The sequence below is a fragment of the Delphinapterus leucas genome, chromosome 7, assembly GCF_059928025.1.
Source record: "Delphinapterus leucas isolate spDelLeu-1000000601 "Yukka" chromosome 7, BTC_Dleu_Yukka2, whole genome shotgun sequence".
Classification (NCBI taxonomy): domain Eukaryota; kingdom Metazoa; phylum Chordata; class Mammalia; order Artiodactyla; family Monodontidae; genus Delphinapterus; species Delphinapterus leucas.
Window position 1 is genome coordinate 12,805,639 of NC_143135.1, and position 25,056 is coordinate 12,830,694.

The 25,056-nt window shown below is 42.2% G+C and overlaps 1 protein-coding gene across 1 annotated transcript in view; it reads left to right on the top strand.

The window, feature by feature from the left end:
• AGBL2 (AGBL carboxypeptidase 2) overlaps positions 1 to 24,484 on the top strand; it is a 46,574-nt gene extending 22,090 nt beyond the window's left edge. The window contains 11 exon segments of the mRNA XM_089914855.1: positions 3,733 to 3,886; positions 5,703 to 6,485; positions 8,261 to 8,417; positions 10,463 to 10,589; positions 11,131 to 11,231; positions 12,278 to 12,408; positions 15,700 to 15,766; positions 17,378 to 17,503; positions 18,014 to 18,121; positions 20,621 to 20,704; positions 22,252 to 24,484. Coding sequence (XP_089770981.1) covers positions 3,733 to 3,886; positions 5,703 to 6,485; positions 8,261 to 8,417; positions 10,463 to 10,589; positions 11,131 to 11,231; positions 12,278 to 12,408; positions 15,700 to 15,766; positions 17,378 to 17,503; positions 18,014 to 18,121; positions 20,621 to 20,704; positions 22,252 to 22,425 — 2,012 coding nt within the window. The 3' untranslated portion in view covers positions 22,426 to 24,484.
• The last annotated feature ends 572 nt before the right edge of the window (positions 24,485 to 25,056 follow it).

Sequence of the window (25,056 nt, forward strand, 5' to 3'; positions counted from 1 at the left end):
ATTACAAGGTAATGCTATCAATGACTTTATGTCAGCAAATTAAACAACATAGATGAACAGGAGAAATTGCTAGAAAAACATATCAAAACTGATTGAGGAAGAAATTCAGATTATGACAAAGAAATTGAATTAGTAATTTTAAATCTTCCTGCAAAGAAGTCCCTGGGCCAGATGGCTTAACAGGATTTGTTTGAATTGTACCAAACATTTAAAGATGAAATAGCACTAATGCTTCAAAACTTTGAAAACAGAGGAGGAGGAGGAAACACTTCCCAGCTCTTCTTATGAAGCCAGTATTCAAAGCCAGACAAAGACATCACAAGAAAACTATAGATTGGTGTTCCTCATGAACATAAATGCAAAAATCCTCAACCAAATACCAGCAAACCAAATTCAACAGCATATGGAAAGGATTATATACCATGACCAAGGGAGATTTGTTCCAGGAATCCAAGGGTGGTTCAACATAAGAAAATTGATGTGACACACCACATTAATAGAACAAAGGGGAAAAAAAAACACAGTCATCTCAATCAATGCAGAAAAAGCATTTGACAAAATCAGGCCTTTCATGATAAGAACATTCTGAAAACTAGAAATAGGAGAGAATTTCCTCCGTTTAGTAAAGGATATTTATGGAAAGGATGAATCAACTTCAAGCCCACTAAAACAGCTATAACAGCAATACAGACAATAACAAGTGCTGGGGAGGATGTGAAACAGATGGTAATAGTAACCTTTAAGGCAGAAAAGATATATCATGTTAAAGAGAAGTAAGCTAATAGATAGTAATGATCAGAAAAGAAATCTATTTTATTGGAGGAGGAACATGTACCAAGTATAATTAGTAGAAATGAGATGTGTTAAGTCAGTGAAATCAGGGGAGGTTTTTACAGAAAAGAACTGTAATAGGAAGGAGGGACTGCAATGTGTTTACATTCCTACAACTAGAAAAATAAAATGAGCCAGTTTTAGCAGAGAGGACCCATCTGAGATGTGGTTACACATGCTCCGCTCCCAGTTGCCTTGATTTTGAGCTCTCGTTACTATTTTGGCAAAAGCTGGTGAGGTAGAAAAGGTGAAGCAACTCATAGTCTACCTAGCTCCACCTTATGGAATGTCTGAGGAGGAGCTTGGGAGACTTTAAACTCAGATCATAAGTCAGTAGACTTGGGTTATAAATAGTAGGGGATATACTGCTCCTGCAACCTCAAGAAATTCTTGGATATTATAAGCCTGTTTCACCTCTCGTTGACTTTGCTGTAGTCATTTTCAATAAATCAGATGACCATGAATCGCCACCGCTTCATCTGTTCTATCCAGACATATTTCTACAAAGGAGGAAACCCTGGGATTGAGAGATCATTCTCCTGATATGGCAGCTTTTGTGAATTGTCCTTATTGTCCTGTTACTACACATTTGTGGCAGCTGTCTTGATCTTCTTGTCCTTTGGATTCATCAAGGAGAGTTGAGCCCACACTGTTGGAGGAATGAAGAAACAGAAAACTGAGAAGATGGGGCTCTGGGGAGAATCTGGGAGTTTGTTAGCTTAGGAGACCTAGAGCAACCACTTGCTGTAAGGATATTGAGGGGAAAATAAGAAAGAGGTTTTGTTATTGAAAAATGTTACTGTGGGCTATGAGTTGGATCATTTTTTTTGTTTTGTTTTTTAAAATTTATTTTATTTTATTTACTTTTGGCTCTGTTGTGTCTTCGTTGCTGTGTGCAGGCTTTCTCTAGTTGCGGTGAGCAGAGGCTACTCTTTGTTGCGGTGCGCAGGCTTCTCATTGCGGTGGCCTCTCCCGTTGCGGAGCACAAGCCCTAGACATGCAGGCTTCAGTCGCTGTGGCTCGCGGGCTCAGTAGATGTGGCGCATGGGCTTAGTTGCTCCACGGCATGCGGGATCCTCCCGGACCAGGGTTCGAACCCGTATCCCCTGCATTGGCAGGTGGATTCCCAACCACTGCACCATCAGGGAAGCCCCTGGATCGTTTTTAAGTTACCTTAAAGACTAAAGAAAATATTGAAATTCCTATATTAATGACATCTGGTTGCCGATCTGTACTTTGATTGTGGTTCCATGAAGAGATCGAATAACATGGGTCCCCAACTCTTAAATGGATTTACTTGTACTCCTGCTGCTGCTTCTGTTTTTACTTCCTTTTTATGCTCGCTTTCTCCTTTGCTTTCATTTATTATCCAAATATTTATTCTCTAAGTCTCCACAGTGGCAAGGTTGCGTATAGAAGCAAAAGTCATCATAATGTGAATATACTTACTAATGAACTGACTACTTATAAAATCAGACCCCTACATGTTTCTATTTGTTTAATTCTCGTATCTATCCTGCCCGATGGTCAGCATCTTTGCTGGTATCAGTCACTTGTTGATGGTGGATATTGTTAACATCTGACAACATAATGCAAGTACAGTAAAAAATTAATTGCAAGCTGAAATTATCCTGGGACTTCCCTGGTGGCATAGTAGTTAAGACTCCGTGCTCCCAGTGCAGGGGGGCTGAGTTCGATCCCTGGTCAGGGAACTAGATCCCACGTGCATGCCGCAACTGAGAGTTCGCATGCCACAACTAAGGAGCCTGTGTGCCTCAACTATGGAGCCAGTGAGCCACAACTAAGGAGCCCACAAGCTGCAACTAAGGAATCCGCCTGCCACAACTAAGACCCAGTGCAACCAAATAAATAAATAAATATTTTTAATAGTAAAATTATCCTTACAAGAGATGCAGGATTGTATGAAGTTGATGAATGTTAAAGAATTGCTTGCACCACTGCAAAGCCATTGACAACTGAGAATCTAGAAATTTTTTATCAGTTAACAGTTAAAGAGAACATCAACAAAAGATGACAAAATAGATTCTTCTGGACACAACTGATAAGAACAGTGTGGTACAAAGAGAATCCTTGGGAGAACCGTGGGGACTAAAAGAGTTTTGCAAAAGTAACTACAAAAAATCAAAGATGTCACATGGCATTCTCACTGAATTTGTCTGAAAAATTGTAAGCCCACCAAAAAAAAAAAAAAAAATGAACAATTGATTCTTTGTTATTCCAAAGATTAGAAAGAGGTTGTGATTATAATCTAAATTTTCCTAAATAAAATAATATAAATTGTGTAATGTTTTTTTGTTTTAGCTTAATGTTAAAGAAAAAGTTTCAATCATAACCTTTTCTTTTCACTAATTACTATGATATTTTGTTTCCCCTCTTAGACAAATTGCACTCGTGCCAGTTCTTCTCATGCTTCTATTTCTGTTATATTTAAATCTGGAATGATATACCAAACAATGACATGGAGTGTACTTTATTTTCTCTCTTTTTTTTCCCCCCTTTATCTTCTTTTTAAATTAATAAATAGGTGCTATTTGGCTTTTTGTTTGTTCTTGTAGAATAAGATTGCAAATGTTTTCCGGTGCTCCACTTAGAATGTAATTTTTTGCCAACATCCTTTTAAATTAGAGTTTAAATGGGTATAAGCAGTATTTGAGTTGCCAAGGGTAACCAGGTAGCAAAAGGAAGTCCTCTAAACTACTTAAAGGTCTTCAAATATATACATTTTTAAAAATTAAAAGTCTCAGCAAGGACAATGGAAAATTTAAATACTCATTGTTCTTAAGCTAGAATAGTGCTGAACACAGAGGGGTTCAATTAATATTTGCTGGATAGATGGATTCTGAGTGAAACTTGGACCGAGTATGTCTGTCTCATCTGCAGTGCCCACCGAAGATTCCTATTTCACCAGTTCCAGAGTGGGAGGCAAACCAGGGATTATCAAGGAACTGGCAGTCACGTTGCAAGGACCAGAAGATGATACTCTACTGTTTGAATCAAGGTTTGAGAGTGGGAACCTGCAGAAAGCTACTAGAGTGTGAGTAACAGAGGAATTTCCCAAAGGGATGATGACTGAAGTGACTGAGAAGTGTCTTCAGGAATCATGTTAGCGATCAGGAGTGTTTTTGTGAAAGAGAAAAGTGATGAGAGGTAATTGTGAGGACGATGAAGAAGAATGGAATCATTGTGACTCATACTTTTCAGAATGAAAATTTATCTAAATTATTTTTTCTACTTCTAAAAGAAATTAGTGCGCGTTTGAAATTTGCATTGTTGACCTGAAATAAACAGACTGTCAGATATTTCTCCAGCAAAGATGCGTTTATTCAGGATTGGCAGAGAACTGCAATTCAGGGTCTGCAACCACGGGGGACGCCACATGCAAGTCCCACACTACAAGAGAGGGAGAAACTTTCACTGAGAGGAGAAGGAAGTTGGGAGGGCTCCAGTAAACAAAGGGTCCGTGGCTTTTCATTGGCTGAGTCCTTGCCAGGAAGGGAAAGGAGTCTTTTTTTCTTCCTGTTGGGCTCTGCTATCATTGCAGGGCATGAGAGCTCCCTCTTCTGGTCTCCCAACTCTATTTAATTGGGTTTCTGGTTATTAATTTTTTACAGTCTCAATAAAAATACCATAAAAGTTGCAGTTCTATAATCATACCTCCTGGATGCAGCAACTGTGTATAGTTTTGTGTATATGCATTAATTTTCTCTCTCTCTCTCTATAATATGTAATATACACAAATTATATATTTTTTAAAATAGGAAAGTGGTATACATACTGTTTTACATGTTGCTTTTTTCCACTTAATAAAATTTAAATATTTTTCTATGGCCGTATCACAGATATTCCTATTGTCCTATTGTATGGATACTCCATACCTTATTTACCTTGTCCCCAACTGATGGGAAATTAAGATGTTTACAATATTTTGCTTAATGAATTAATACCCTTAGGCATTTTTTTTTTTTTTTGGTCGCACTGTGCAGCTTGCGGGATCTTAGCTCCCCGACCAGGGATCGAATCCATGCTCCCTGCAGTGGAAGCGCAGAGTCCTAACCACTGGACCACCAGGGAATTCCCTGCATTTATATTTTTAAGTATTTGTGGTTTTATGAGATAAACTCTAGAAATAAAATTGTTGGTTCAGGGTTTGATCACTTCAGTACTGCTAGTTTTTGCCCATTTGCCCTCCCAGTGTGATTTCAGTCCCCATCAACTGTGTGTGAGAGTGCCTGGTTCGCAGCACTGGAATGTTGATGAGATGGAGGGGGAAAGGGCATCCTATTTTAATTTGTACTTCATTAATTATGCATGTGGGTGAATATCTTTCCATGCTTTTTGGCATTTGTATTTTGTCTTCTGCAAGTTCAACAAGGTGAAAGCATTCCAGAGATGCCCCCTCATCTTCAAATAAGTGAGGATCAGATATAAAAATAGCACAGAGGGCTTACAGGTCTCCTCTACAGTGATGATGTCCAGGATGTAGCTAACAGCCAACATGGGGCTCTGGCTTCACTACTGTTCAGTGTGTTAAAGAGAAATGTGTTGAAGTGGTTAGAAACTGCTATTGGATACTCTCAAAAGATACCAAGAAGCTCACAGTGCTCCCAGAAATGCTGTGCAGCAGTGTAAGTTTTGAGATTCTTCCTGTCCCACTCCGAATAAACTTTCTTTCCCCAAGTTCCTGCTAGCCTAATATGTGAGTTGGAAAACTAGGGAAATAAGAAAATAAATATGTGATGTAGCAGGCTTTTCTGTTGTAATAAGATCTGTTTTTACCAGAGGGAAACAATGTTTGTTTTTTGAGGGGCGTGTGGAGTTATAGAGATATTCTTCTGTGTTCTCTATGACAGAAACACCTATGAGTATGAACTCACCTTGCGAACTGACCTCTACACAAATAAGCACACTCAGTGGTTTTATTTTCGAATTCAGAACACCAGAAAAGATGTCACCTATCGCTTCACCATCGTCAACCTCCTGAAACCCAAGAGCCTTTATACTATAGGGATGAAGCCACTCATGTATTCCCAATTGGATGCCAGCACCCACAGCATTGGCTGGAGGAGAGAAGGAAATGAAATCAGGTACTATAGGAGCAACACGGATGATGGGCAGCAGCCCTTTTACTGTCTCACATGGACCATTCAGTTTCCACATGACCAGGACACTTGCTTCTTTGCACACTTCTACCCATATACGTACACTGACTTGCAGTGCTTCCTCCTGTCAGTGGCAAACAGCCCCGTCCAATCTCAGTTCTGCAAACTCCGAACTTTATGCAGGAGCCTTGCAGGAAACATCGTCTACCTGCTCACCATCACCAACCCAGCCCGGACCCCTCAAGAGGCAGCTGCAAAGAAAGCTGTGGTCTTGACTGCCAGAGTGCACCCTGGGGAAAGTAATGGCTCTTGGATTATGAAAGGCTTTTTGGACTTCATCCTTAGCAACTCCCCAGATGCCCAGCTCCTCAGAGATATCTTTATCTTCAAAGTGGTTCCCATGTTAAATCCAGACGGAGTGATCGTGGGGAATTATCGTTGTTCATTGGCTGGAAGGGACTTGAACAGGCATTATAAAACTATTCTGAAGGAGTCTTTTCCTTGTATCTGGCACACCAGGAACATGATCAAGAGGTGAGGCCTTTATCTATTGGTCTTACTCTGAACGCTGTGAGCACTATCCGATGGCATGAGATCTCTTCTCATGGCACAGGAATCGGGTATAGCTTTGTGGACAGTCTTCAACGTTCTCTTTGCAGCCACTTGGGTTTGTTCATTTTCAAACTTTAAATCATGTTTTAGCTTTGGGTTGAAACTGAACATGCGAGATTTCAGCTAGAAGCATTTCACTTCTAAGTGAAATGATTGAATGGAAAAGGTCAAAAGTCAAGGAGTTCTTGATGATGAGACTTCATGATGAGACTTGTGTAACAGTAATAATAATAGTAGTACCTAACAATTAGTGAGTGCTTATGTACGACAGGCAGTATTACACATGACCCGTTTAATCTTCACATTCACCCTGTGAGGTAGGCACAATCAATATCCCCATCTTGTATATGATGAGGAAATTAAGGCCCAGAAAGTTTAAGAAACTTGCCCAAAGTCATAGAGCTAGTTCTCTGGTTGCAGAGTCTGAATGCCTTATTACCATCTTATATTGCCTCTTATGAAGAATGAATAATAATGGGACTTCCCTGGTGGCTCAGTGGTTGGGAGTCCGCCTGCCAATGCAGGGGACACGGGTTCGAGCCCTGGTCCGGGAAGATCCCACATGCCGTGGGGCACAACTACTGAGCCTGCGCTCTAGAGCCCGTGAGCCACAACTACTGAAGCCCATGTGCCTAGAGCCCGTGCTCCACAAGAGAAGCCACTGCAGTGAGAAGCCTGATCACCGCAACAAAGAGCAGCCCCCGCTCGCCACAACTAGAAAAGCCCGCGTGCAGCAACAAAGACCCAATGCAGCCAAAATTAAATAAATAAATTTATTTTTTTTAAAAAAAAAAAGAATAATAAATCAATCTGCATTTTCCAAGCATATATAAAAGCAGTTGAAGCCTATGATAGAATAGCACCCGCCTTAAGGGAGCTTCTATTTCGCTGGGCATGCAACTGCAGCAGATACGAATATGTGAACGCACGCACCTTCTCACCATATCTGTGTGAATGGCTGAGAGTTGTGTTGGGTTGGTAGGCAAAATGGCTAAGAACATATATTGGAGTCAGGCAGGCCTGGGTTTGAGACCTGGTTTTACTACTGGGTGGTTCTGTGACCTTGGAAGTGATTTAACCTCTCTGTGCTTCCGCTTTCTTATCTGTAGAAGGGGGATGATAATACCTGTGCTGGGTGGTGACTGTGAGGATTCAATGAGATAATCCATGTAATCTATTTAGCACAGTACCCTGCACATTGTAAATGTGGGGCATTATTGTTACCACCACCGTCATCATGGAGAAGATGTTTGGAGGTGTCCTGGTAATCAGGAAACAAAGAAGAGCTGAGTCTTAAAGGAACTAGCCCTGGAATGTCAGAAACCAAGGCTTTCTTTGGTTCTTTCCCCTCTCTACCTCTCTCTCTTTTCCACAGTTCTGCACCAGAGTGGGCTTTCCTTTAGTAGATTTTCTCCTCTTTCTTGTCAGCTTATGCAAGGCCTACCCATCTCCCCTTTCCACATCCCCTTTTCCATCAAGCTCCTCTGGCTGGCAGAGGCAAGGAGTGCTGGTGACATGTTTCCAGCAGGGGCTGAGGTTGGGCATAGGGTCCTTTGAAGGTCATTAGGGGCTGAAATTTTCTTAGGGGGGAAAGTATCAACAGACATCCTTAAGGAAGAGACTCCAAAGGATCCTTGATCATGCTCATGCCCTGTATATCCATTGAGTTCTTTGTTTGCCTCCCCCACCCCCAACAGACTTCTTGAAGAAAGGGAGGTTCTCTTGTATTGTGATTTCCACGGCCACAGCCGTAAGAGTAATATCTTCCTGTACGGCTGTAATAACAATGATCACAAGTTCTGGCTTCACGAGCGAGTCTTTCCTTTAATGTTAAGCAAAAATGCACCAGATAAGGTAAGCATGTAAGGTAATTTTCTGTCCATTGACTAAGGGGGAAGGATAACTCATTGCTTCCTATATGCAGTGTTTGATTTGCCACTTTTATCTCTCCATTATCTTGGGTAAATCCCAGCTACCTGGACTTCAAGAATTTAGAAACGTGTGGCTTTAAGAATTACTCTGTGTCCGATGAAAAGATAAGTAAAATGTAGTATATCCACACAATGGAATGTTATTTGGCAGTAAGAAGAATTAAGTACTGGTATGCTAGGTCACGGATGAACCTTGAAAACATTATGCTAAGTAAAAGAAGCTAGACACAAAAAGCCACATATATGATTCCATTCTATGAAATGTTCAGAAGAGGCAAATCTATAGAGACAGAAAGTGGGTTAATGATTGCCTAGGGCTGATGTGGGGAGGATGGCATGGGGAGTGACTGCTAATGAGGGGTACTGGGTTTCTTTTCGGGGTGATGAAAATGTTCTAAACTTAGGTTGTGGTAATGGTCGCACAACTCTGAATATCTTTAAATCACTGAATTGTGTGCTTTAAATGTGTGGATTTTACGGTATGTGAATTATATCTCAATAAAGATGATTTTTTTAATTGCTCTAGGCACAGGTTCAAACTGTTAGTAGGTAGAATTCTCTATCATCTTTCATCCTGTGTTTGGCAGTGGAAGAAGGGACTGAAGGACAAATGCTAATATTGCTAATAGCAAAATGCTAATATTATATGAGCCTCCACAGAAACGTTTATGTAATACAAGATCACAAATAACTGCAAGATATTAAAGGGCTAATAAAAACAACTTAAAAGTCTTTAATAGTTGGCTGAGTAACAGTTCTGTGACAGTTGTATCTGCATTGATTTAGAAGCTGGTTTTCAACATCATAAATTCACAAAAAGTAACTGTCATTGGAAAGAAGAAAGAAGAAGGCTGGATTCAGAAAAGTATTTAAATGACAGTGTAAATTTTCTCACATAAAGATATAGGACAAATATTTTGTCTCTGCTACTCTTATCTGTAAAAACAAAGAAGAAAGAAAAAGGAAGCCTTTTTTCCTTCTGCCCTTTATCCCTCCCTCCCTTCTTTCCTTTCTTTTTCCTTTTCTTTTTTCAATCTTCCTGTTTTTTCCAGGAATCTCTTTTCTTCACATGAAATCCCATCCGGAACCTAGCGTTTAAAACAATGAAAAGCAGCGCTGCGCTAGTTGAAGTGGGCGGAGGGAGGGCTCAGCACCCTGCCGTCCTGTGTCCTCCTCAGTTCTTGCAGCAGGAGCGCCCTGGGGCTCCTCGGTAGAACCTCTGGATTTCAGAGAGCACAATTCAGAAATCACTGGTAGTGAGACGCCTTCCAACTCTAAAGCATTTTCAGCAGGACAGGATAGGTTGGGATAGTTGCAAAGTATATGTTTACAGACTCCAAGTGAGGAAAGAGAATTGGGGCGGTCATGAAAGACAGTGGAGGATATTGAACTCCAAGCCAGAAACGTTAGTGATGAGCAGCAGAAGAGCTCTAGGCAGAGGCTGTAGGGGCAGGGCACACACAGCTCATAGAAAGAGGGCAAATGCAGCTAGACCCAAGGGTTCAAGTTGGGGAGGGGTAGAAAATAAACCTTAGAAAGGCTGGCTAGTGCCTTGAATGCTAAAGTAAGCCAGCATTCCCAAACAGGCCCTCAAGGAACCCTAGTCCTGCAAAATGTCCCTGGGGAAGGTGGCGAAGGAAAGGAAGGGTTCATGAGCAATGAAAATCAGAATATACTCTCTCCCCTTTGGAGGGTCAGCGTTCACAACAACATATTAAATGCTCTGAGAAGTCCCGCAGAGGAGGCCTGTTTGGTCTTGTTAAACCTTCTTCTCCCTGACCAACAGAACTCATTTTTTTCCTCTGTTACATCTAGTAACATCTCTTAGAATTAGTATGTTATGGAACATACGTTAGGAAGTAACATACAGAACCCAAGGGAACCATTTTTTTAATTCATATTAGTGAATTTTAGACATCTTAACGTTTGCCAATTTATAATTAACAGAGGGCTTGGATTTCTCTTTAGTTCTCTTTCCATAGTTGTAATTTTAAAGTCCAAAAGTGCAAAGAAGGAACAGGACGAGTCGTGATGTGGCGGATGGGAATCCTAAACAGCTATACCATGGAGTCTACCTTTGGTGGGTCCACACTGGGTAAGCTCTCTTTTGTATATCATAAGCCAGCATGGCAAGGGGACGCCAAGCAAAGCACTGGGGAGATGAAATCTCCTTGAATGTTGGGGAAATAATTGACCTAGAAGATTTTCTTGTCTGTGCCTTAATGTTAAATTTGAGAACCCAAAATATGAGTGTGAAACGTAATACCTGATGGGGCAGTATGGCATAGTCGTTGCTCAGGCCCTGGAAATCAGGCAGGTCTGGGTTTGAATTTCCGTTTACTGGCAATAATAATAGTACCTGCGTTACAGGCACTACTTAATGAGGCAGTGCATGTAAAGCACTTGACATAGTGCCTACCACAGAGTAAAGCCTCAGTAACTGTAGCCATCATGATTGTAAACTTGTTCATTGTCAGAGATTCTCCTGAATCAAACTAAAACTAGAAGGAGAGAGACCCTGTCCAGAAGCGTAATATTCTAGAATCATAGGTGGTGTTTCTAACGAGATATTCATAAATTAGATTTGCATTTGCTCATTAAGATTTAATAAGAAGTGTTATGGATTTTTTCCGCAGGCAATAAGAGAGACACTCACTTTACCCCTGAGGATCTAAAATCCCTGGGTTATCATGTCTGTGACACCCTTCTGGATTTCTGTGACCCTGACAGAACCAAGGTAAAAATGGGGTTTCGAGAAATATGGTGATGTTACTGTGATCGTTTTCACATGGGTCCGAAGTCAGCCCAGTGGGATTACAGGCAATCTTTATTTTCCTCTTAATATTTTTCTGAAGTTTTTCTAGTCAAAGAAAATAAGAAAGCCCCCAGCCTGCAGTCTCAGCAAACAATAAGACCTCATACTTCCCCAAGAACAGAGGCCATGGTGCCAGCTTCCGTTCAGCACACCTCTCCCTCACTTCTAGGCTTAGCTGTGGCAGCACCAATTCTTACTTCCCTTCCTCCTATTTCAGAAAATCAGGTGTCCTTTCTCTTCTCCAAAACTATCCCTGTCCTTCAAGCACTTGCCAACCTCCCCTGTGGCCTCCCTGAGGTCTTGCCTCAGTTACCTCCTCTCTTTTCTGTGCCCTCAGTTTTTTCCTTTTCTTCTTCCCCTCAACTGCAGATGTTCTCAAGATGCCCCCATCCTAAATACAAACAAAGGCTTCCTTTAGCCTTGTTGCTCCAGGAGATTATTTCTATTTCGCATCACCACTCGCCTTCTTAAAAGGGAGCCTGTACTCATGGTCTCTAACTCGTCTCTCATACCCCCTCTGAAATGTCGGCCCTGGGAACACATGACATGCACCACTCTGGATGCAACTGTTCAATTAAAAAATACTTAAAAGACACTTTGACCTCAACATAGGGCCTGTTAAATCAGATTTGCCGTAGGCCAAATTCTGAACAACCCCATTCTAACTTTCCCTACTCAATAAAATAAAATAAATCTGACCTTTGCATTGTTCAAGAAGTGTATTATTGGCTTTAGCCAGGGAAAAGTGACTAAAGCAGTGTTCACTGATATTCTGCCCTAAAAATGCTTCTGTCTGTTCTTACAGCTCATGTAACTTATTGTTAACACGTCCTTAGTAGCAGAGGTTACAGCTTACTCATCTTTATGTCCCCAGCAATAAATAAAGTGCCTTTCAGCGTATACTTAGTAAATATCTGATGAATAACTAAATGAATAATCAAAAATAGTTCTTTTTTTCACTTCCATAGTTCATGCAGTGTCTAGCAGAGCTTAAAGAGCTCTTACAACAGGAGATCCATAAGAAATTCAAAGAACTTGGACAAGATATGGATTTAGAAGGAAGCTGGAGTGACATCTCTTTGACTGACATTGAATCCAGGTAACAAACTTCATTTCAAAGAAAAAACATAGGGGTTCTATATATTTTTTTTAAATTGTCTTGCCTGCTCTGTTGTTTTGTCGGTTTTGAACCTCAGGTGCAAAATATTGAATAAATCACGGCACCCTTGAATGCACTTCATTCCTTCAACAACTCTGTATTGAGTGCCTGATCTTTGACAGCCTCTCTTCTAGGCTCTAGAAAGCATTAGGGAGATGGGCAGGCAGTTTGTGTAGGGCCTCGCAGGCAATTGTGAAGCCTTTGTCTTTTACTTCAAGGGAGATGGAAAGCCTTCGGAAGTTTTTAGGTACACAAGTATCGTGACCTGACTTAGGTTTTACTGGGGCTGCTATGTGGAAAAGAGATTGTAAAGAGGAAAGGTCTAAGCAGGACACTCATTAGGAGGCTCTTGCAATAATACAGAAGAAGGGTGATGGTGCTTAGGGGTGTAGCAGTGTTTGGGGGTGTGGGAGCTGGTTGGATTCTAGATATATTTTGAAGGTTCACACATTAAGATTTGCTTATGGATTGGATATCGGCCATGAGAGAAAGAGAGAATGACTCTATAATTGGTTGGATGGAGTTGCCTTTGACTGAGCTGGGGAAGATGAAGTGGGTGGAGAAGGTTAGGGGGGTGATGAAGATCAGCAATCTAGTGCTGGGCATGTTGAGTTTGAGGTGTCTAGTAGATGTCTAAACGGAGATATGGAATAAGCAGTTGGATATATGAGTCTGGAGTTCAGTGTAGAGAGGTCTGATGGAGAGAGTCATCATGGATAGATGATATTTAAACCTTAAGTGTGGCAGATATCCCAAGGGAGTAAGTGCAGGTAGAGTAGAGAAGAGGGCTGAGTCTGAGCTGGGTACCATAGCTGTAAGAGGTTAAAGAGACCATGAGGAGCCAGCGAATAAGACTAGGAAGGGACCAGCACGGCCAAAAGAAAACCAGGAGAGTGATTCTTTTAAAGTAAATCAGATCGTGTCATTCCTCTGTTTAAAAACACCTCAGTGGCTCCACCACTTCACTCAGATACAAAGTCAAGGACCCTACAGTGGCCTACAAGGCTATAGGATCTAGCCATCTGCTACCTCTGTGACCTCCACCCTCACCTCTCACACACTGCTACAGCTACACTGGCCTCCCCGCTCTACCTCAGGGCCCTTGCACTGGCAGTTCCAACTGCTCTCCCCCAGATATTCACAATGCTAATTCCTTCACCCCCTTCAAGTCTTTGCTTAAGCGCCAGCTTTTTCAGTGTGGCCTCTACCCTCATTACTCTAATATTGCAGCTTGCTCCCCTGCCTTCACCCTCCTGCCGTTCCTCAACCCCTTTACATGCTCTGCTTTTTTCCATAGCATTTTACCACCTTCTGTATCATTTGTCATTCTATATCACTTATGTCTTTGTTGTGTCTGTTATTTATTGCCTGTCTCCCCCTACTAGGGTGTACGTTCCACAAGGTCAGAGATCTTTGTTTTGTTCATCTCTGTATCTCATTTACTTAGAACAGTACCTGGCACATAGGGAGAGCTCAATAAATATTTGTTGAATTCATTTAGTATGTAGGATCTTGGGCCCACTCTAATAGTCTCCACAGCTATTTTAAGAAGCCCCCAGGTAGGGGGTGGTTATTTCACAGGTATACCAGAACACCTGCTACTCAAGCTTACCGCCCCAGCTGTCCCCAGTCAGAAGGTTCTGGTCAGGGCATGGCGGCCTTCTGCTAGAGACTGCACTGTAGTCTGTGGTAGAAAGTGGGAAGGGGATGGCTCGCCCACCCACTCTATGTAGCACATTGATTCTGGGTCCTAAAGTAGTTCTGCTGGCTGAGTCTCCCAAATGTCTCTTTAGGAACCTTAAACCAGACCAGCAGCCCAGGTAGGGTGTCCCATTCACCACGTCACCTCTTCCACTGTCCCAGAATCCTTTGCCTAACTCTCCAGGACCACTGCATCAAACCCTCTTCACTTTCAGCCTCAAAAACAAAATGTCTCCCGCATATCAAGTCATACATATAGGGCCCAGGGGGACCAACTCAGAAGCATCCTGACTGCATTCTGACAGGCTCAGCAGGGATACTTTGAGGCATTTAGTTAAGAGTTATTGAAACCAATCTGCCAACCTCTGCACCAGCCTCCATGGGGCTCCTCCTATCCATTCACACGGTTACACAGAAAAGCAGACTTCTGTGCAAGCCCAGTTTGAGTTTGCTCTGTCTGTGTGCACATACATGATTTTCGACATCATCTGGGGTATACTGCATCTAATGTTTTTTATCCCATTTGTTAAAGTTTTCTATTACCTCCGAAAGGGACTTCAGAGGCTATTATCTAGTGGCCTCAAAGGCTACTCCTCAGACTGGAAAAGCCTTGTGAGAACAGGGAGTTGGGAATTAGATCAGAGAAGAGAGGGCTTTCTTCCTGCTGCCTTGCTGTGGGGCTCCTCATTGTGCACTGATGGGAGGGCGGGGGGGCCTGAGCAGAATGAAAGTGCTGAGCAAAAGAGTGGTTTGAAGTGCTGTCTTTTCCCAGGAGATTTGAGTTTTGTGCCTAAGACGTTTTTTTATATACGGAGGACGTGTCATAGAGCGCAGCTTTCAGTTCTAGCCAACCACACCCCAGGATAGGGGAAAATATAATGTGACACAGAAGCAAAGGACATGATGAAGGAAGAAAGGATGGATTATCTGTGTCTTCATTCCTCCTAGCCTTTGAAGAAAAGGGGAGGGGACAGTTTGTGGGGAGAACTTTAGATCAATCTAGATGTGCTCCAGAACTTTTGAAGGGGGAATTGGGGTGATAAAAGTAATACTCCTAATCTCTGACCTACAGATTCTTTGTTATTAAATATATCTATTTGCATATTCAACACATTTTTGAAGAGTACCCAGTCAGATCCTTGCTCTCTGAACTGGTAGTGCCTAGATAGGTATGAACGAGACAAAGCCCCTGCTTTCAGACAAATCCCAGTCCCCTGCTGTTCTCCAGGGCCGCTCATTAAGAATCCTACAGTCTCTCACAATCACTGCCAAGGGCAGCTTTGCCCATCCGGCCAGTGTTTATTTTGCCACTTGGTTCATCTCTGTTTCCTGTGCACTGCCTGGCATGCAGTAGGTGTTCAGAATGAATGAATGGATATGCTTATCAAGAATTCTTAGTAATTGAAACACAGGCAATGAGGGCAAATAGCAGACTAGGTGTCCTAATCCCATGCTGCTGGTCTGCTAGGCATTTTACATCCTAGACATTAATAACAGGTATCTCCCTTTTTCCTTTCCTTTTGGAAACAGCACCAGTGGTTCTGACAGCTCCTTCTCAGATGGTCTTCCTGTTCACCTACTGAACACAGCAGATGAGGTAAGATTATAGAGACTCTTGCACCCAGAAAGTAGCAGCCTAAAGAAAGCATGACACTACTGGATAATTTGGAAGAATTTTCAACTATCCCAAGATCTGCAGAAAATACAGCAGTAACATCCTAACTGGTTACCCTGCCCTGGAGTCTTTCATTTTGTCCTTTATAACTTTCTTTTTTAAATCTAGGGGGGAAACATGCGAGAACTCCATATTTATTCCAAAATTAATTAAAAGTGGGGGAAAAAAGTTTAACTAAAAGTGAAACCCATGTTAAGAGATAGAGGTTGTTAGAAATGACCCAGAATTTCCCTGGTGGCGCCGTGGTTAAGAATCTACCTGCCAATGCAGGGGACACGGGTTCGATCCCTGGTCTGGGAAGATCCCATATGCTGGGGAGCAACTAAGCCCCTGCGCCACAACTACTGAGCCCGTGTGCCACAACTACTGAAGCCCGCTGCCTAGAGCCCGTGCTGTACAACAAGAGAAGCCACCGTAATGAGAAGCCCGCGCACCGCAATGAAGAGTAGCCCCTGCTCGCCACAACTAGAGAAAGCCTGCGCACACGCAGTAACAAAGACCCAACGCAACCAAAAATAAATAAATAAAATATAAACAAAATTTTAAAAAAATGACCCATACTTTTTTTAAAAAATAAATTTATTTATTTATTTTTGGCTTCACAGGGGCTTTTCTCTAGTTGCGGCGAGCGGGGGCTCCTCTTCGTTGCAGTGTGCGGGCTTCTCATTGTACAGCACGGGCTCTAGGCACGCGGGCTTCAGTAGTTGTGGCACGCGGGCTCAGTAGTCGTGGCACACGGGCTGAGTTGTTCCACGGCATGTAGGACCTTCCCAGACCAGGGGAGTCCCACAAATGAGCCATACTTTTAAAAAAATGTTTGTTTACATGGTCTTAGGTAGTTTTTTTATATTTCCATATATTAAGTAATTTTTCTTCTGCCCCATCAATTAACAGACTTGTTTTTCACATAGATGGTATAAGAGCTTTAGAAACAGCAAAATGTTTGTTGTGGTTCACTGTGCACCTGATTACCTAGTTGCATTAAGAAGTATCTTCATCATAGGGTGAGTTTAAGGCTGTGTCAGAAGGAACCAGCCATATCAGACTGGACCCTACAGTTTCTTCAGCTGGATTTACAGCAGCATCAGTATAAGCTTCACCACACCATAGGTACCTGGAAAATTAGTCCTGAGCTTCATTTGCTTAATTATTAAAGCCACCCTATGGTAACAACCAAACTGTGTCTATTAAGCACACATCTAATAATCAGTATTATCTGTACCTGCCAATATTGCCATAAGTAATGTGCTTTCAAATTTTATATCACAGATATTTGTTTATTGGTATAGGTGCCCCTTTGGCAGTATATCTATAATAGGGGGATTTGGACGGTGTTAAGTGGGGAGGGGTCTCTGGTAATGAGGTAACTGAACTGTTTTTTGATTCTCCAAACCAACAACAGTTCAACACTGTGAGGGCACACATACTGGGTTAGCCATTGTGTCTTGAGTGTTGTGTGAAAAGAGTGCTACGTGTGGGTAGGCGTACCGCTGGAATCCTCAATGGCTAATTTCTCTGTGCTTTATGGAATAGTTGAATCAGAAGAAGAAGATGTATAAGAAGAAAAAAAGGAAGCCACTTCAGTCTAGGAAACAGCGAAATAAACAGTATCAGAAAAGTAATTTGATGCAGGAGTCAAAGTTAACAGAAGATGCCTCAGTAAGAAAGCTCTGTTGCCTACTTCTACTGTCCAGTTAGAGTTTTCTACAGAGGGAGCAGGACAAAGAGTTAAGGCTTACTCTAAACCAAAAAGGGAATGGGAAATAGGGCAGGGGGAAGTTTTCTATTTGGATTTCAGAACTCTCCCATGGGTCCTCTGGATATCCCTAAGCAGATTTCAGCTTAGCGCACTAATCCTCCACTACACTCTACCATAGCAAGTCTGGGTTTCCACCAAGTCTGGATTTCCAGAGGAAGGAGATGGTAATGGAAAAGTGGTGGCTAGAACTAGACCAGAGATTCCGGGTGGCTGAGAATTCAGGCCTGGTCCAGGCTAAGGACACTTGGATACCTCCTTCCTGCCTGCCACGCCCACACCATACCCCCTGCTTTCTAAAGATGAAAATGCTTTCAGAGGTGGGAGTTTTACTCTTGGGTGAATTGGGTCAATTATGAGTTGATTAATTGTAATAGAGCAACTGCAAAATATTCTCTTTGCTATCCTTCTAGGAATGGGCAGGGTTTGCTTCTACTCTGCAAAAGCAGCCTGCTTTTTTCAAAAATTCAGAGAATACCAGTTCTTCAATGATGAAAAATGAAAAACCAAGGTTGAATGAGGTAGTATTTTTGCTTGACTTTTTTTTTTTCACTCACTCATGAAAAATTTATTAAAAACCTTTTTTTTGGTAATATGGTTAAAGTGTACAACATGATGATTTTTTTTTTTTTTTTTTGCGGTATGCGGGCCTCTCACTGTTGTGGCCTCTCCCGTTGCGGAGCACAGGCTCTGGACGCGCAGGCTCAGCGGCCATGGCTCACAGGCCCAGCCGCTCCGCGGCATGTGGGATCTTCCCGGACTAGGGCACGAACCCGTGTCCCCTGCATTGGCAGACAGACTCTCAACCACTGCGCCACCAGGGAAGCCCTACAACATGATGATTTGATATATATATATATATACACACATTGAGAAAGGATTGTCACCGTTTAGTTAATTAACACATCCTTCACCTCAAAGAAATATTCACTTTTTTTTTTTTTTTTGCTGAGAACTCTTAAGTCCTACTCTGTTAGCGAATTTAAATTATACAACACAGTACTGTCAGCTATAGGCACCATTCTATACATGGTAATCTTCACACCTCATTCATTTTATAACTGAAAGTTTGTATCCTTTTACCACCCTCTCCCTATTTTCCCCAATCCCAAGCACCTGGCAACCACCATTCTACTCTCTGTTTCTATGAGTTTGAATTTTTTTTTTAGATTCCACATGTAAGTGATACCGTGCAGCATTTGTCTTTGTCTGGCTCATTTCACTTAGCATAATGCCCTCCACCCATGTGCATATGTTTTGTTGCAAATGATAGGATTTCCTTCCTTTTTAAGGCTGGATTATATTGTTTGCAAGTATTTTCTCCCATTCGATAGGTTATCTTTTCATTTTATTGATTGTTTCCTTTGTTGTGCAGAAGCTTATCTTTTCATTTTATTGATTGTTTCCTTTGTTGTGCAGAAGCTTTTCAGTTTTAGTCTCACTTGTTTATTTTTGCTTTTATTGTCTTTGCTTTTGATGTCAAATCCAAAAAATCATTGCCAATGTCAAGAACTTTACCCCCTATGTTTTCTTCTAAAAGTTTTACAGTTTGGGATCTTGAATTTAAATTTTTAATCCATTTTGGGTTGACTTTTGTGTATGGTATAAGGCGGGGTACAGTTGAATTCTTTTGCGCATGTGGATATCTAGTTTTCCTAGCACCATTTATTAAGGATACAGTCTTTTCCCCCACTGGTTATTTTTGGCTCCTGTGTTGAAAATTAATTGACTATATATGCATGAGTTTATTTCTGGGCTCTCTATTCTGTTCCATTCTTGACTTTTTGTCACACAGATTCTCTGATTTTTCCAATTAGTACGTCTCTCTCAGAGGGTGAAGAGTGCAATAGCCCTCTGTCACTCTTACTGTCAGTACCAGGGGAACATTAAAATTGGTGGGGACACTGACACTGCTTTGGATTAGACACCACTGAAGTCTGATATCACATATTGGTGAATTGTGATTTTATACCCAAAACATAAGAGCTGGCTGCTTTAACCATCCATCCATCCATTCATCAAATTGTATTGTGTAACTACTACGCACCAGGCTGTCTGCTGGATGCTGGGAGTGCAACATTGAACAAAACACTATCCCTGCCTCAGGGACCTTAGGGTCTGCTGGGTATTTTAACAAGTAAGCAGGAAGCTACATACAGAGTAGGATGCGGTAGGAAACAGAGGAGACAAGTTCTCCCAACTTTTAGTACTTTGGAGTGTGGCTATAAAATCCTTGATTCTTTTATGTATAAAAATAGGTTTGGGGCTTCCCTGGTGGCGCAGTGGTTGAGAGTCCGCCTGCCGATGCAGGGGACATGGGTTCATGCCCCGGTCTGGGAAGATCCCACATGCCGCGGAGCGGCTGGGCCCGTGAGCCATGGCCACTGAGCCTGCGTGTCCGGAGCCTATGCTCTGCAAAGGGAGAGGCCACAACAGTGAGAGGCCCACATACCACAAAAATATATATATATATAGGTTTGGGTACAATAGTAGCCAAATAGGGTGCATGAGGCCCTCCTCGTGTGGAATGCTGCCCTGTGGTTAGGGATGATAGAATAAGCTCCCACAGCATTACACGGAGGAGCCCGCACAAAGCACAGCCATCTCTGTTCAGTATTGAGGGCCATTCGGTGTCTAGTGTAATAATGGCAAGAGCACAAGCTATGGGGTCTGTCTTGAGTTCAAATTCCATCCCCACTATGTAGTTTTCCGTGAGTTACTTAACCATCCAGGGGCTCAGTTGCTGCATCTAAAATGTTGGGGTAATAATATCTACACATAAGGTTGTTGAGAATATTCAATGTGAAACCGTGTGTGAAATGCCTGGCATATGGTAGGCATTCAATAAGTATTAGTTTCCTTCTTTTCTTCAAATTACTATTTGTTTGTGTTCTGCCTCTCTTTTCATGTTAGAGTATCATAATGAATCAACATGCATGAATAAAAATTACTCTGTGTGTTTTATATAATCACACTTGTCCAAGTGGAAAATTTAGTGAGAATGTGTTCATTTATTTTAGTTAAATGGAAGAGACAAAGGCACCTCCCTGGGCCCATCAAAAATGACCACCTTGATTTTGACTAAGAATAAAGAGAGAATGCAGGTATTTCGCCTGATACATGTATATATATATGCCAGCAATTAATTTACTTTTCACATGTATTATGTGATTTGGAGGGGTGGTGATCTGCAATCCACACAGTATCACCTCCTTGGATTTGCTCTGCTGAGGTGAACATCTAATGTAGTTAGATGTAGTCTCAGGCTACAAAACACCTGACCAGCCAGGGGCATTGCCCACAAAGTGCTGCAGGATGGAGGAAGCCCACCCAGGGCTGAAAGCTTGCCACGGAGAATTTAGTTTCATTTCAATGAACATTTGTTAGGTAGCTATTATTTTGTAAATCCATGGCAACATTTCAGGTAAAAAGTGATGGTGAATGCAGTGTTTCTGAACCCTAGGAGGTGTTAACAAACCGGGGTGTCACCATCAGTTGTGAGGGGTGTTTCACATCCACTGTTACAGTGATCGTTCGGTACCGAGGTTTGTGAACGATTTGCTTTTTTAAAATAGTAAGTTAGAATGAATTCCTATTTATCCCTATAATAACATCTCTCTTGCTCCTTTGAACTTGCATATTCTTTCCTGAGAGGGAGGAAAAAGAAGTAAAGAAACAGCTGGTGAGCTGTGGTTTCAAATAGCCCTGACTGTGTCTGTGGGAAAGTGCTGTTCACCTGTGTCCGGGTGGAGCAAAGATTGAGGACCACTGGATTACTGTAGGTGCACTAGGTGTAGAATGGATGATTCTCTCAAGGTGAAGTCCCTGCCGTCTTCCCAAGTCTGCTGCTTGGCAGTTCTCAGGATGATGCTCTCATTTACCCGTCAGTATTTTATGGAGGACCTACTATGTGTGGGGCCCTTTGAAGACTGTATGACATGAGCCCTCCCTTAAGGCCGTGATCCTCTAGGAGGGGTAACAACGTAGATAGTCCAACCACCATGATATAACAGAAACAGAGCAGTGAAAAGAGAGATGTAGACAAAGTCAAATCAAAGAGGATTCTGTCCTGACACGCTGATAAGTGTTGACTGTCCTCTTTCCTCATACAGCATCCACTGCAGGATGTCTGTGGGTGGCTAAAACCATATCCTACCACTGAAACATGCAAGCTAGGCTGTAACATGTAACCAGGGATTCAGTTAAACACAATGTAGTAGACGAATGCCATCCAAACCTTTACTTTTACTTCATTTTCTTTAACTTTCTAATTTAATGTTTCTGTAACAGATGTAGGCATTTAAATTCTGTGGCAGGTCAGATAAGCAGAGTTTTAAAAAGGCGACAGTCTCCCAGCCTGTAAATTAAGCTCTTCTCTTCCTTTGCATAATGTTTCTAGACAGCTTATAAAATGCAGTCCCTAAACTTCTCAGGGCAATTAAAATATTGCCCATGGACCTTTCTTTGGCTATCAGAGGGACTAGGACAAATGCTTGATTGATGCCTGCCCTGTAACAACGCCAGCTACTTTCGTATTTGAGGGGAAATGCAGATACTTCTCACTGACTCCTGCAAAACCAGCACCAACCCTAACTATAACTTCAGGAATTGCAGCATCAAGTGGTTCACCTTTTATGTCTTGTTTGCACAGAGAGAGAAGCCAGGATTTACAGGATCATGCTCTCCAAAGAGAAACACAAACCCCAGCCAAGAGCCAGCTCCAGATACGAAGCCAAACTGGTCCAGGAACAGATACCCTGCCACAAAGGGAGGCCGTACGACTGCGGTGGTATACCCATCCTTGCACATATACACCTACCCATAGGGTGCCTGGGCCATGCCACACAGGCGCTTCCTTGCTGTGTTTTGGGTTAGACACATTTTGTAACGAAGGGATTTGTATGCTAGGGAATTACGTTCATTTGTGGTATTCTGTGTTGTGTGTTCATCATGCACTGTCCTCACCCCAGGTGCTTACACTGTGTTCATGCTCTCAAGATGCATACCTCACTAACGAAATTATTTTTTCATAAAATGAAATTTTATTGTGATGTATCCAAAAGCTTCCCTTATCAGAAATTGAAGTGTGTGCTCGTGAAACTACAACACAGATATACCTCAGTTTAACCAATAGATATTCTCTCTAAAATTATGTGCAAATCAATTTTAAAAGTGCAAACTCTGTTTTAAACGTATTCTGGGAGTTTACTATGTTAAAAGTCTTGTGTCAGAGCTTTCTAGTGTTCAATGATTAGTCTGACTGGGGTATATCAGGTTTGCTCAGGGTGAGGTGTTCCCACATAGAGACGACAACTCATGTACTACCTGGAAGTCAGTGTTGCATATATTATGTTCAGCATGGTTATGTAAATTTTTTAACCCACTGATTAAAATTCTTTCTCTCCCACAAATTGTTCCCTTTGATTGGTTAACTGCATAATCTTGTGTGAATAGATATTTTAGATTTTCTATCCCTCGCAAGCACCAAGCACCATCTGCTGGCTACAGCCTGCGTGTCAACGTGCAGGAGTCACGTTAAACAAGGGTCACTCCAGTTCATGCCAGGCCTCCTGTTTTGACTTTACCTGCTTCCTTTCACATTGGATTGAAAGTTTCCTAGTATGTTTTTTGTCATCACTTTTAAACTCTTTCAGCCACCACCACTACCTAGATGACTAGAGATTAGAGCCAAATGGCAACACATTTTATTATAATCCCAGTGTCTGTGTCTTTTTTTTTTTTAATTAATAGACTTTATTTTGAGAACAGTTCTAGATTTACAAAGAAATTGAGGAAATAGTACAGAGAGTTCCCATATACTGCCCACCTCTCCCCACACACATTGTGTGCGTGGGGTTTTTTTGGTTTTGTTTTTAATTTATTTATCTATTTATTTTTGGCTGTGTTGGGTCTTCGTTGCTGCACGAGGGCTTTCTTTAGTTGCGGCAAGCAGGGGCTCCTCTTCATGCGGTGAGCGGGCTTCTCACTGTGGTGCCTTCTCTTGTTGCGGAGCATGGGCTCTAGGCGCGCGGGCTTCAGTAGTTGTGGCACGTGGGCTTAGTAGTTGTGACTCACGGGCTCTAGAGCGCAGGCTCAGTAGTTGTGGCACACAGGCTTAGTTGCTCCGCAGCATGTGGGATCCTCCCAGACCAGGGCTTGAACCCGTGTCCCCTGCATTGGCAGGTGGATTCGTAACCACTGCGCCACCAGGGAAGCTCTGTGTATGTGTTTTTAAAGGGAATATCTGCCCATGCTCTTTACATAGGAGTTTGCAAATGGCCTTCTTCTATTCCACATCTTACACCCTAAAACTATTAGTCAACATTTTAAGTATCTAGAAATCACCCAGCCAAAACCCCACTTTTTATTCCTAAAAGGATATCTTTAAAGGACAAGTCCCAAAACAAACCACTGAGAGCAAGCCTTGTTTGAAAGTTGTTTAGAAATACTTGGTTTTTGCTCCAAATAATTTTGGAAGAAGTTTATTAAAAGCACCCCAGTATGATATTTTTGGAATAAAAAACTAGAATACATGATCAGATTTTTTTTAAGTGCTTTTTGAGAGTGAAAAGCTTCCTGAGAGCTGTGGTTTGGCTGCTAAGATATCAAAGGGGCAAAAAGGAGAGAATCCTATGCAATCCAGGCACAGCCTCCACATCCAGTAATTGCCAAAAGGCCATGGCAGTTCAGTGTTGGGCCCTGCCCAGCTCACAGTCAGTCCTGTAAAGTAGTAGCTATTTGTTTTCTTTAGAAAAGAGGGGCAAGTTTGCCTGCTTAGATTAAGAGAAAGTGCCCCGCAGGGCATTTACGTGCTACAGCATCTAAGCCAATATGCCTATCATTTCTCATTGTGCTTTTTTTTTTTTAACATATCTTTTTAAAATAAATTTATTTACTTATTTATTTATTTTTGGCTGAGCTGGGTCTTCGTTGCTGCGCGCCGGCTTTATCTAGTTGCAGCGAGTGGTCTTCGTCGTGGTGCGCGGGCTTCTCATTGGGGTGGCTTCTCTTGTTGTGGAGCATGGGCTCTAGGCGCACGGGCTTCAGTAGCTGTGGCACATGGGCTCAGTAGTTGTGGCTCACAGGCTCTAGAGCACAGGCTCAGCAGTTGTGGTGCACAACTATAGAGAGAAATTATGCTATGTGAAAATTCCAACTTCCTGCTGGCACTCCTACCCTAAGACATGGGCTCTTCCCCCAAATTCATCAGGCAGAAAGAGTGCTCTCAGCAGTGACCTAGGAGCTAAGGAGAATGCAGTGATGCGTCAGACTCCATTCCTGTGCTTAAAGCCCGGGTGGGAACAGACTAGTGAACCAAAGCAAGCCTGTCAGTAAGACACTCTGCTATAGCTTTAGAACGTTGTCGTGGGTTAAAGAGAGCCACCAACTGAAATGTGAAATACCTGGGTTTGAATCCCACCCAGACTCGGGGGTGGTGGGTGCAGTTGCTTAACAG